The 13551-nt window shown below is 28.6% G+C and overlaps 1 protein-coding gene and 1 non-coding gene across 2 annotated transcripts; both read right to left on the reverse strand.

The window, feature by feature from the left end:
- Nucleotides 1-10155: 10155 nt before the first annotated feature.
- Nucleotides 10156-10228, reverse strand: TRNAV-UAC. Its single transcript has one exon. It is a non-coding gene; the product is annotated as a tRNA-Val (tRNA).
- Nucleotides 10229-11427: 1199 nt separating this feature from the next.
- Nucleotides 11428-12000, reverse strand: LOC124937945 (proline-rich protein 1-like). The gene has a single exon (XM_047478287.1). The coding sequence runs from the start codon at nucleotides 11995-11997 to the stop codon at nucleotides 11428-11430; it is 570 nt and encodes a 189-aa protein (XP_047334243.1). The 5' UTR covers nucleotides 11998-12000.
- Between the last annotated feature and the right edge of the window lie 1551 nt (nucleotides 12001-13551).

The following is a 13551-nucleotide window of genomic DNA, read 5'->3' on the forward strand; positions in this document are numbered from 1 at the left end:
GATTCATAAATAGGATAGCTCTGATACCAACTGATGGAAAAAATTTATCAGTATCCTAATCATGCATGAATATATAGACTATAATAATAACGCAACAGAAGCATACCTGAAGATGCTCCCGATTGATCTGTTCTTGAAAGAACGGCTAGGACTTCCAAGACTAAGTATTATTCGTTCTCCTCTGATATTGACGGGGGAAATCAAAGAACAAGAAAACGGAGGATAGTTGAGAGAGGCGTGAGAGTTCTTCTTTGAATCTCCCTCTCTTGTTTTTAAATAATACTTGTCTCAGGGACCTTACCCTATTGAAGCCCATATATTGTTAAAGCCCACAATATAAGAAGGCTCGCCATATTATTAATACTTGTTTTTGTCACGTCACCAAATAAACAATATTAAACGGGTATCTACAATTATTCATATCATAATCTTAAGCCCGTGACTTTAATCTAATAATATGTTCTACATATATATTAAATCCAAAATCCAACAAGTTTGGGGTTTGTTTAATTGACTACTAGGATCATTTATAAATGTGTGAGCAAATTGAGAGGATGAAAATGAGAGAATCAAATTTCTCCATTAAAGAGCATTTGAGCTTATTATTTTTTTTGTTTTGGATTTAGGCCGATTCAATTAATTTGGTTGATTCCATTGGGTTCATAAATAGTTGGTAGGATAGTGTGACCAATTTTAAGCTTCTATTAATAATTGATACTCAAATTTTGTATAAATCCTATTTTGGCATAAAATTTTGATCGAAATCGTGTATATAGTTGTTCATAATTTAAATCGTTGGCAAAAAGAACACAAGATATAAAAGATTCGACCAAACTGCCTATGTTGGTTAGTGAAGTACACATCCCCGAACTCAATTTTCATTTTACTACCCGACCTCGAATCCGATAGATATCTCTAATTATATCTCCATCCCCGATTTATAGGGTACCCCATTACCCGATTAAAATTTGAAGTTATATTTATTATTTTTTAAATATACTAAATATTAAAAAAAATTATATTTTAATTAATAATTTAAACTAAATCTAATATGTTAAGTAATATGTCATCAACAAGGCAGTTTTAAAAAAAAAACACACATCATTTTAATAGTCTTGTAGAGGTTACAAAAATGTTAATTTTGTTGTTGTTAAAACGGAAAAGAAGATACGAAATATATACGAAGATTAAGTTAATAAGTATAAGATTATAAAAGTTGAAAATTAAGTATAATTTTATTAAATAATAAATAACAATAAAACTAGTAATTTTGAAATTTAAAAAAAACAAAAAAAACATTACTTACTTGCATAGTTATGTTGTAAAGGTTGAATAATATAACAATATTTTATTATTGAAGACATTGAGTTAGAACAAAAACTATAGAGAAAGTTGAAGATAAAAGTTGAAAGAAGGTTGAAAGAAGATGAAAAATGAAAATAAAAATTAGAGTCCTGACTAATAAGAGGGAAACATTATGAGGTTGGTGTGACTTGTGATTTTGGGTAAAGAGAAAATAAATATCATGTATTGTATATGTATTGTAATGATGGTTAAGATAATGATGGCTAAGACGTTGAATTTGAAAAGTCATTTAAAATTTAATAATATATATATTAATATATTTGGGTATCGGGTTTGGTTTCCAACACTACCCATCCCCGATCCCAAACCCGATAGGATAACATTTTTCACTCCTCATCCTCGACCCTGACCCGAACCCAATTTTAAATACCCGAACTCGATCATCAGGTACCCACATGTATTGGGTATACGAGTACTCATTGTCATCCCTATCCTCGAGAGTGCCGTCAAATATAGTATTTCACTCCTAATGTTAAAACTCTATTACATGATATTTATAGAGTAGTACATTAGGTCACAAAAATTAAACTACTTTAGACTCAGTCCGTTAACTCTAAACTTAATTAACATGTGTATATAAGCCACATACACAACACAATTGATTAGAAACGAAATCCTCAATTTCAAAATTTTAAAAATTTAAAATCGAGTTGTCTTGTTTGGATTGTTCTTGAGTCGGATTGGTTGTTCAGAATTGATCATTATATCTTGTGAAATGATTTGAAATAATTGTTGTTAGATCTAAAGCTTTAATTTATGATCTGTGAATTTAATGTTAGTTTGATTTAGATTTTCAAATGATCTTGCCAAATTGGGGTTAATTGATGTTGTTAGCATTTGGTATGATGAATGGATTTGTTATTTGATTATTATGGTCATCCAATGTTGTGAAAATGAAATCAAATGCTTTTTTTGGTCATTTTGAAAATTGGTATATTCAAAATTTAGGTAAATATTAAAAGATAATTGTGATCAAACCATAACTCTAATTACTCTAAATTTTGATATAATTTAGATAATCATGTTTTTTTACAAGTTTTCTATAAGTTTTACTCAATAACACTTTGCTTAATTCGAACCCTTAATATGATAAACTAATGCCATAAGCAAATGGTGTTAAACTGATTTATTTTGAATATCAACGTTTAAAATCAACCCTAAATCAAAAAATGATTTGATTCTTCCTTTCAAATCTTGGAAATGAAATTTCTTAATTTTTTATTCAAGTCTTCTTATCCATTTTTCATCTTAAGTATGACATTTTGAGTTTACCACCAACTATATAATATTTCGAAATTGTTTTTCATGTTTGGTACCCTAGTATGATTGAAAGTCCAAAGTAAAATAAAATATTTTAAAGTAAATATTTGTTTAGTTTAGAGAGGATGATAGTTATAAATACAATAAAAGAAAGAGAAAGTTAAAAAAAAGAGATAACATAAACAAAAGTTAAAAATTAGATATTCAGAGTTTACAATGAGACGATTGGGCATGTCGAACAATATCAGTTTTGCATCGAATCACATGTAGTGAATCCTCACAGTGTTTTTTTACAATCTGACTGGTCTATTCTTTGTTTTATTTTCTCTCATATATTCATTTGAGTATTCCACTTCAGTGAAATCTTTTTTGTTATTGTTCCTATTTATGTAATTCACCATTAACGGTGAAAACTTTGTATTACTTAACTTTTAGGGTGTTAGAGAAGACATGTATATAACTCATTACCATATAGTGAATGTGTTTTAGCGGCCTACGTTTCCGTACTTTTTTTAATCCTTGTTGAATTTTCCTGCTTAAAATTGATGTGTCTCTATGTGTTTGATTTTATTGTTTGCTATTTGGTTTGATTTATTGATTATCTCGTTTTTGGCATATAAAGAGGAAAAGAACAATTGTTCTGAATTCTTATTAAGTGGTTATCGCTCGTGCAATGTTGGAAGCATAGTGTTAAAGAAAATTTTGTTAGGTTATAAAGATCTTTTAGGTGGCACATAACTTTAGTTATGTTTTTATGAAGGAAGTTTTCTCACGTAGTTTTTTTATTTTGGCTTGGCAATTGAAGAAAACTATAGGTGGCGAACTGAATCAACCGTACCAGAATAGAAGTTGATGATGAAGGATCGGTTGAAGAAGAGCCCGCGAAGAGAAGATGAATTCTAATTGTATCTCATGCATGCAACATACACCACCACTTGATCACATTGCCGTTTAATCCTTTAGCGGGTTGACCAGGCAAAAGCCTAGTTGACTCGCTTGTTAATCAAGCGACTAACTTAGTTCAGGCTTCCCATTGGACAGTCGTTGACCGCTGGCTATGGTCTGGCGCAATCCACCACCCGCCGCCCACACGGAGGTTTTTAGCGACCCTAGAAAAAATATATACATATTTTCTAGTATTTTCATGCGAAACATAAAAATACAAAATTAGTATCAAATATCATTCAAGGTTTGCCCATTGTAATTATTTATTTTATTTGTTTATTTTGGCCATTTTGATTTAATTTATAAATTGTCCGGATTTTAAATAATACGAAAATTGGTCGACACAGTTTCGCTTTACAAATTAATTATTTATTTTTTAATATCGCGCAATAAGCCCGTTTATGAATTTCAGAAAATATATTTCTTAAAATAGACTCCGGATTTTTAAAATTTACAAATTTAGAGGGTGCAAAAAATAGGGTCTATATAACCAATGCAAGCATATATTGTAGATTCGACTTTTACGCCATATATTTGGGTTTTATGCCCTCTAGTTAGTTTTCCTATTTTAGTGTAAATTTTTTAATTTGTTTCAAGTTAAGCATTAAATGTCTCTTCAGAGTCACTAAGTTTTTGTACGCATATAAAATTAACAATTTCTTAAAAAGGAAATATTATGTCCCGAAGGTCAAAACTCCATGACTTACCTTCTTCTCGAGTTTCAAAGGAACCAAAATGGTAAGCTTGACTCGAGTTTGTTTTGTAAACAAATTTTGTCAAAAACATATTTGGCTCAACTCAAAGTCACCGCCTAATTTAGGCTTTAAGAAATTAGGAAAGAAAATAATTTTCAGGATGGATTCCAGATATTTTAATTAACATTTGAAGATTTGAATTTTTTAAAATAAAAACTCAATGACTCAGATTTTTTTTATCATGTTAGAACCCACCCAATGATCCCTAAGGGAGTTTGCTGGATAACAAAAACAAAGAGAGAAAATAAACCAAAGTAGGGATATTTAGAGTTTCGATGAGATAATCAGGCAGTCGAATGATATCGGTTTTGGCTCGAATCACAAGTAATGAATCCACGTGGAATTCTAGACAACCTGTCTAGTCTAGATATTTGTTTGGACTTCTCTTAGATACTCATTTGAGAATTCCACTTCAGTGATATATGTTCTTATTCGTGTTTCTATAATCCACTATTTGGCATTGACATTGTATTAGTGAACTCTAGGTGACAATTTTTTTTAATAAAAAAAGCTAAGCATGACAATTCATAACCATGACTTTCACTTTCATTTAAAGCATTTTAATTGAGAATCGTACTCGTGCCTTTTGGTCCCATATGAACCACTCTTGCCACTTGATTTAGAGTTTAAGTGAATATCAATTATTAATTGTTTATTAGTTAAACAAATATGACATATTTTTGTTAAACTCCTATAATAAACAAAATATTTTAATACATGATTAAATTTATAAGTTTTAACAACTTTATAACTAAATATATGTTATTATTTCCTTTAAAAAAATTAAAATAATTTCACTAGTTCAATTTTTTTTCTTCTAAAATTACAAATTGTGATAGAAACCAACTAACAAATTCAATAACTACCATGTAATTTCTCAACCATTGCAATAATCCTACTAAAACACTATAGTAAGATAAATAAATAAGATGTATTGAAATGGTATTTCATCAAAACGAAGGACCATCATTATTTATAAGGAATGTGCTTATCAAAGATGGTACATACATATAAAATGTATTATGTATGGTGAAAATATTAAAACCTAGGTTTTTAGGGAGTGAAGAGAAAATAGTTGAAGAAACATAGATTTTCTTCCTAACATCTGCCTTCGTCTTGATTTGATATACAATGTTGTTGATAGCGGGAGTTCCTAGACTTAGGAGCTAAGAAGACTTTTCTTCTTGACAAACAAATGATGAAAGACAAGAGAGAGATAACTTGTCAATCAAGGTGGAGTGGTGAGAATGGATTTACAGTATTAAAAATATTGTATATCATGTACACAATCTTAGTAAAAGGACAATGTATATTCAACAAATAAAACTATATCCTTTGTGTATAATCTTGATATTAGGAAATAAGATATCACAAAAAGAAATCAAATCTTTTATTATGAAAATACATTTAGGAAATATGGTAAGAATATTTTGAAAACTCTTTGAGAGTTTTGGACAAAATATTGATATTGATATATTGAGGCTTATTTAAATGTGCAGTAGACACTTTAGAAAGTCAGTCTTTAACCTTGAGAGATCGCTCCTTGTGAGTTGTGTGTAAACTTTCATTATGAGAGAAATATTGTAATACTCCTATAATTATCTTGATAATAAAGTTGAGAGTCTTTATGCTTCGAAAGTAGATGTATGTATGTTTTGTCCCGAACCACTATAAATCTTGTGTTTGCATTTTTTAGTTATTTTTTTGTTTCCGCAATTGTTCGATGTTAGTGTTATTGTATTAAGGGATACTTTAATCTCTCAGAGATTATCCCAATAATTTATTTCATCAAAACGAAGTACCATCATTATTTATAACTAATATGTATTTATATAACTATTATTTACACGTATAAACTCTTAAAAGTTATCTAGAAGTATCTCTCACTTCGGTAGTATTATTCAGAGCGTAATTTATTCTCTTCTCTCCTCTCCTCTCCTCTCCTCTCCTCTCTATTTTATTAAAATAGATTTATATATTATATATATTTTTTAATAATAACAAAATCTTATCTTTAAATAAAAATATTTAATCATATATTTACAAATTATTTAAATCTTAAACAATTTAAATTTTAAATATTATGTTATTTATATTATACAATATTTTTAAAAATACATTATAACTTATTTTTCTTAAAATTAAAAGTCATCACAATTTAAACAAAATTAAATAAAAAAATTGATACATTAATTATTAAATTTATTTTATCAATTAATTTTTAATTATTTTAATATCAATTTAGCTTTTAACTATGTTCTTGTTACTTAATTTTATATTTATAAATTATATATATTAATATATACACATAATTTTATATAATTTAAATATACTTACTAAATGAAAAATTTACAAAATAGTATATTAATTTTTTTTTTAAGTTAAGTAAACAAGGCGATTCTTAGAATTGAGTTACCTTAGTTATAATAATATATGTAAAATTATATAATTAAAAAAATATATTATTTATGTAATTTTTTATTTCAAAATATATATATATATATATTATTTATTTATTTTTTATATATATATATATATATATATATATATATATATATATATATATATATATATATAAGTTATATATATATATATACTAGGTTATTTATACTTATGGATCAATACTAACTTTGACTGAATTTCTAAATAATATAATATATTTAAAATATTTTTTTTTTTAGTTTTTAGTTTTATTTAAAGGAGAGGCAGTTTATTTATTTATTTTAAATAAATATTAAATAATGTTAAATAAAATAATATTTGAAATAGAAAGTTAGTTAAATTTAAATAATGTTGAGTAAAAATACTTTGTTTATATTAAAAATACAAAAATAGTATAAACTCATTTTGATAAAAAAAAAATATATAAAAAGAACGCAATATGAAAGCAATATGAAAGATAGTGGAAATAATGAATTAAAGATAATATTAAATATATATATATATATATATATATATATATATATATATATATATATATATATATATATATAAATTAACACCGTTATTAATCGTAAATAAGTTTAATAGTATACAAGGCATGTGGATATCCTAGTCTATCTGAGGTCCTACGTTCGAGTTTGTCAGACGTTAAATTCGTTCTCCTAGTTAAATGGTTACAAAGTGTGTTTGCAGGTTACATATTTAACCCGCGGAAATTAGTCGGACTTCGAAAGAAAAATAGAATGAAACATCCTAAATAAATAAAAATATTTTTATAATTTGTATGTGTAAATGAGAATGGTAATTAATACAATACATAGATATAAATAAGATTTATTTTATTTATAACTCAATATAAGACAACCATAACATTATAAATAAATCCAATAGGAACTAATCAAACTCCAATTCAAGACAAACTCAAACCTAATAGACATCATAAACCTCTAAGAAAAAACATCATCCATTCCCAATACTGCAAAAACAACCAAACACAGATGTCGCAAATCTAATTTGACAGAGGCGGTGCGGAAAATGGAATTTTCGGTAGTGTTGCGGGCAGTGGGGGCAGGGTAACCTGAGGAACAACAGGAATGGCCGGAATTGTTGGGTTTGGCAAAGGGTTATTTGGAAGTGGTGGCAAGGAGGCTGGCTTTGGAATGCTCGGGAGAGCAGTGGGAAGAGTTGGCAAAGGGTTGTTTGGTAGTTGTGGCAAGGCGGTTGGCTTTGGCAGGCTAGGGAGGGCGGTGGGAAGAATTGGCAAAGGGTTGTTTGGAAGTGGTGGCAAGGCGGTTGGATTTGGCAAGGTTGGAAGAGCGGTGGAAAGAGTTGGTTGAGACATGGTCGGGAGGGTTGTGGGAAGAGGTGGGAATGTGGAGGGGATGGATATTGGAATAGAGGGATTAGAGGTGGTAGAGCCACATTGGGAAGGTTCGGTAATTTCGGAGGCCCAGTTTGAAGGAGCTGTCGAGTTGCATGGCTTGTTTTGAACGAGAGCAACAGGGCTAGAGGGAAAAGAACTAAACATTTGAATAGGGGAGACATTATTGTTTTTCTTATGGGAAATTGGATGAAGACTTAGGTATTGATTGTAATTTTGTTGCAAGTTACTAATTTTTACTTTAGAGTAGCAATTAATTATAGACAATGCTAGTTTGAAGAGAAATTAGGCAAGATCAGATGTTGGTGTATGGTTGGAGAGAAGGGTCGAGTTGGTTCAACCAATATATAAAGGAATCAATCAAAGTTTAGATATAGGCTGGTTTTGACTTTAAACAGTACTTGAATATATGGCTAGAATTTCTTATAAAGTTATCCACGTGCATGATGATAAACTAGATAAGTTTATTTAATTAAGTTATTACTAATAAATACAATTATTACACTCAGAACATAGATTAGTCAAGACCAATTATAAGTTACTATTCATGGGTCCAGAAATTATATTTGGGAATTGGGGGTGAATTTAAAAAAAGTGGATAGTATGCGTAAAGAAAAATAGTGAGGGGTTTGAATAAAATAAAAGCGAAATTATAAATGGGTTTGAATAAAATAAAGTAAAATTATAAATCAAATGTTGGGAATAATTTGGATATTGCCATGGTTTGGTTGAGTATTAGAAAAAATAAATAGTTAATTAAATTAAAATAGTTAATAAAATAATTTCACCATTCTGTACAAAAAAAAAAAAAAAAAAAAAAAAAAAAAAAATTGTTGTAAATATTATTGGTTAAGAAAACTTTGTCACAAATAAACGGAGGAAGATAGTAGTCAATCATCACTAAATTAAAAGGTCACTTTATATCTTGGTCGAAAAATCTGTACAAAATAGCAACATTCGTCGCAAATTTTTGACGTTATTTTTAACGTTTCATACTACGTTTTGTTTCGTCACAAATGACTAAATATGGTAGAAAGAGTGTCGCAAATTAAGTAGAAAAATCAAGACAATTAACAAATTCATTTATCAATAAAAAAATTAATTAATTTTATTTTATAATATATATATATATATATTTTAATAAGTTGAAGCTAAATATGATCAATTATGTCAACTTAAAAATATAGGTAAATTTTAAAACAAACATCTATGCAATGGAATTTAGAATTTTCTAATTAGCTTACTTACAAAACGTAATATTGATATATAACGCTTCAATGAATTTGTCATGATATTGATATATGTGCGAGGTCATGGTTATGAGACTAGTCTCAAAATAATTACAATATGACAAAATAATTACAATATGACATAAATTGTCTAACAAATCTTTTTTTTAATTAAAGGAGAATTAGCACGATATTCCACAATCATGGTCCCCATTTAAACGCTTTCAAATGAAATCGAACTCGTGATTATTTGGTAATGGTTATGAGACTAGTATCAAAATAATTGCAATATGACATAAATTGTTTAACAAACTTTTTTTAAAAAAATTAAAAGAGAACTAACATGATATCCCACCGCGCTTAAGCACTTCTAAATGGAACGCTTCAATGAATTTGTCATGATATTGATATATGTGCGAGGTCATGGTTATGAGACTAGTCTCAAAATAATTACAATATGACAAAATAATTACAATATGACAAAATAATTACAATATGACATAAATTGTCTAACAAATCTTTTTTTTTTAATTAAAGGAGAATTATCACGATATTCCACAACCATGGTCCCCATTTAAACGCTTTCAAATGAAATCGAACCCGTGATTACCAAGTGGTCCCCATTTAAACGCTTTCAAATGAAATCGAACCCGTGATTATTTGGTAATGGTTATGAGACTAGTATCAAAATAATTGCAATATGACATAAATTGTTTAACAAACTTTTTTTTAAAAAATTAAAAGAGAACTAACATGATATCCCACAGTTAAAAATATTTGATGCTGCCCAGGCTCGAACTGGGGACCTACTGCGTGTAAAGCAGACGTGATAACCACTACACCACAGCACCTCATGATTTTTATTAAAACCTCTATAGAATTTTATGTGTGATATCCATAACTTTAGTTTATTCAAATTAATGCATCAAAGAGGGTGTTTCAGCAAGTTAATTGCTTGCAAAGACTAATAATGATAACTACTTAAATTTATAGGTAATATATCAACAACCTCAAACATTTACAAAGGCTTAAAAAATTATTCATTGGCACAAGCCATGACTGAAGAGATAAATGCACTTCAAAACATTAAAACATGGGTTTTAACTTCTCTTCCAAATGGAAATAAAACTTAGTTGTAGGTGTGATTTTAAAACGATGTTGGAATCAAATAAAAATATAGTAAAGTACAAAAGTTAGATGGGTGTCTAAGGGATACAACCAGAAAGATGAAATTGATTTCTATGATAGTTTATCTTTTGTCGTAAAGGTAACAATACGTTTATTTCTTTATTTCTTGCCTTAATTGTTTTTAAAAATAGTCTTACACTAATTTGATGTAAATAATGTTTTTCTTCATGATAATTTTAAGGAGGATGTCTATATGACACCTTAAAGGATTATTCTGAAGCTAAATATTGTAAAGTATGTCAACTTAAAAAAGTCTTTTAAGTCTGTATGATTTAAAACAAGCATCTACTCTATTTTAATTTTAAAAATTAAAATGCTAGGTACACTATAGTCATGACACTCAATTTTCATTTATTATGTTCTTAGTTAGAATTGAATAACTAAATTTGCCACTTAAGTTACCAAAGTTAATTATTATTTGAAATTCTTTATTTGGAAGTAGTGGCAAGGTTGGGATCGGGTCTCGTTTGGAGGATTTAGCTAGTGGCATGGCTTGTTTATAAGGGAGAGTACTAGTGAGACATTTTGTTTAGATGTTTTGTAATGTTAAAGCTTACTTATTATTTTCTCTTAAGATGGTTTCACATTATTGTGATTTATTTTATTTGTTTACTTGATAGTGATTTGTATTTTATATAAAAATAAAATAAAATAATAAATAAATAAATTTGCAAGTGATATATATTTTCAAGTGTAGGGAGAAAAAACAGTAAAAAAGTAGAACGGTCATACAAATTTAATATAGAAACTATAATTGAAAACCACAAGCAGACATAATCAAATTACAATACAAGACCAAGTTTAGATAAATAATAATAATAATAAAACCTCTAAGAAACGCTGTACAAAGGGTATCACACATTTATTTTGATGGAGGCGGTGCGGTGAATGGAAATTTAGGCAGTGGGGGCAGTGTCACCTGAGGAACAACAGGAATGGCCGGAATTGTTGGGTTAGGAAAAGGGTTGTTTGGAAGTGGTGGCAAGGAGGCTGGCTTTGGAAAGCTCGGGAGAGCGGTGGGAAGAGTTGGCAAAGGGTTGTTTGGTAGTGGTGGCAAGGCGGTTGACTTTGGCAGGCTCGGAAGAGCGGTGGAAAGAGTTGGCAAAGGGTTGTTTGGTAGTGGTGGCAAGGCGGTTGGCTTTGGCAGGCTCGGAAGAGCGGTGGGAAGAGTTGGCAAAGGGTTGTTTGGAAGTGGTGGTAAGGCGGTTGGATTTGGCAAGGTTGGGAGAGCGATGGGAAGAGTTGGTTGAGGCAAGGTCGGGAGGGTTGTGGGAAGAGGTGGCAATGTGGTGGGGATAGATATTGGAATTGAGGGAAGGGTTGGTAATATCGGAGGACCAGTTTGGAGGAGTTGTCGAGCCGCATGACTATTTTGTATCGAGTGCACCAGAGTCAGAGAGAAAATAACTAGACATTTGAACAAAAGAGACATTATTGTTTTAGGTAAATTGAAGAAGCTTAGATATTGGTTTTCAATATTGTTGCAAGTTACTAATTTCCATTGAGAGTTAGCAATTTATAGAGATTAATGAATGCTAGCTTGAAGAGAAATTGGGCAAGTTTATATTTAATTTGATGTATTGTTGGTAAGAAGGGGCGAGTTGGTTCAACAAATATAAAGGAATCAATCAAAAGTTAGATCTTTGTTGGTTCTGACTTTAAAGTTTAAACAGTATTTGAATATTATGGCTGTAAATTAATATAAAATAATCCACGTGTATGATGGTAAACTAGATACTACCAGGCTTATTTTTATTTTTATTTTTATTAATATATATTTTTTGTACCGACATAACACACGAATTCATAACTTTGTTTTCGTAGCTGCGGATATTTTGAATTCAACCTATGAATTACATGAGCCAGTTAATGATGGATCATTGAAATCTTATGCTTAGAGATAGAATGGAGTAAAGAAAGCTGGGAGAATTTATTTGCTCAAATCTGTTTGTTAAAGAATAATGTTGATTACATATGGATCATTTGCCTCTAAAGGAATAATAAAATTATTGTACATTAAGTCCATGAAAACATTATTTTTGTTATTGCGATTTAATCTCGAGTTAAGTTTCTGACTCCCGATTATTAGGTAAAATCTTTCCTATTTAAACTAACTTGATGGTTATTTTACAAAAGTATTTAAATGATTTTTTTAGTGTATATTCTTTTCAATACGGAGTATTTGAGTTGGATATCGAAAACTCGAAACCAAACTAATAACTGTTTGGAAACACTCTTAAATGAATGTCTTAAATAAATAGTAGCTGGGCAGTTGGCCCAACTCTAGCCACTTCCCTCTCTTCATAGATTAAGATTGTTGTGTAAATGGATTATTTCAAATAATATAGTTTTAAATAATTTTATTTGTGTAGATAAATTAAAAAGTTAATTATTTGAGTAAAATATATTAATATGTATAAATATATAATAAAGTATATTAATCATAGAAAATAATAAATATTTTAATTAATATAATTAATAATTAATTAAATTATAAATTATTTAAATTTAAACATATATATATAGAATATTTTTCTCAATTAGAATGTCCTCATTGTGATTCAATAAATGATTAATAATTTAGTTTTAAATTAATAATAAACAAAATACATAAATCAACCACTTAAAATACACTTACATACATAATAAAAAAAAGGAAATAAGGACTTCATATTTAGAGTATGAAAAATAAAATGACGAATTGTGGTAAATTATTTTATTAAAAAATTATTTAAAACATATCTTTTTAACTAAGTGACATTGATAAATAAGGTCATTAGCAATATTATTTATCGGTTCAGTTTTCGGGTTATTCGAGTTCATCGGTTTTGTTTCTTTAAATTTTTTTAACAAATTCAAAAACCGAACCAAATTCGAATAAATTTTAATAAATTCGAACCGAATTTGAATTTAACATTCAATTGAATTTCGAATAATTTGAATTCGAATCGAATTCAATTTTCTTTTTCTTTTATTGTTAAATTTT

This window comes from Impatiens glandulifera, chromosome 1 (genome assembly GCF_907164915.1).
Source record: "Impatiens glandulifera chromosome 1, dImpGla2.1, whole genome shotgun sequence".
Classification (NCBI taxonomy): Eukaryota; Viridiplantae; Streptophyta; class Magnoliopsida; order Ericales; family Balsaminaceae; genus Impatiens; species Impatiens glandulifera.

What these genes read in the sequence shown, in the direction of transcription:
- LOC124937945 (XM_047478287.1), bottom strand. Translation starts at nt 11,997, where the DNA reads ATGTCTCTTTTGTTCAAATGTCTAGTTATTTTCTCTCTGACTCTGGTG.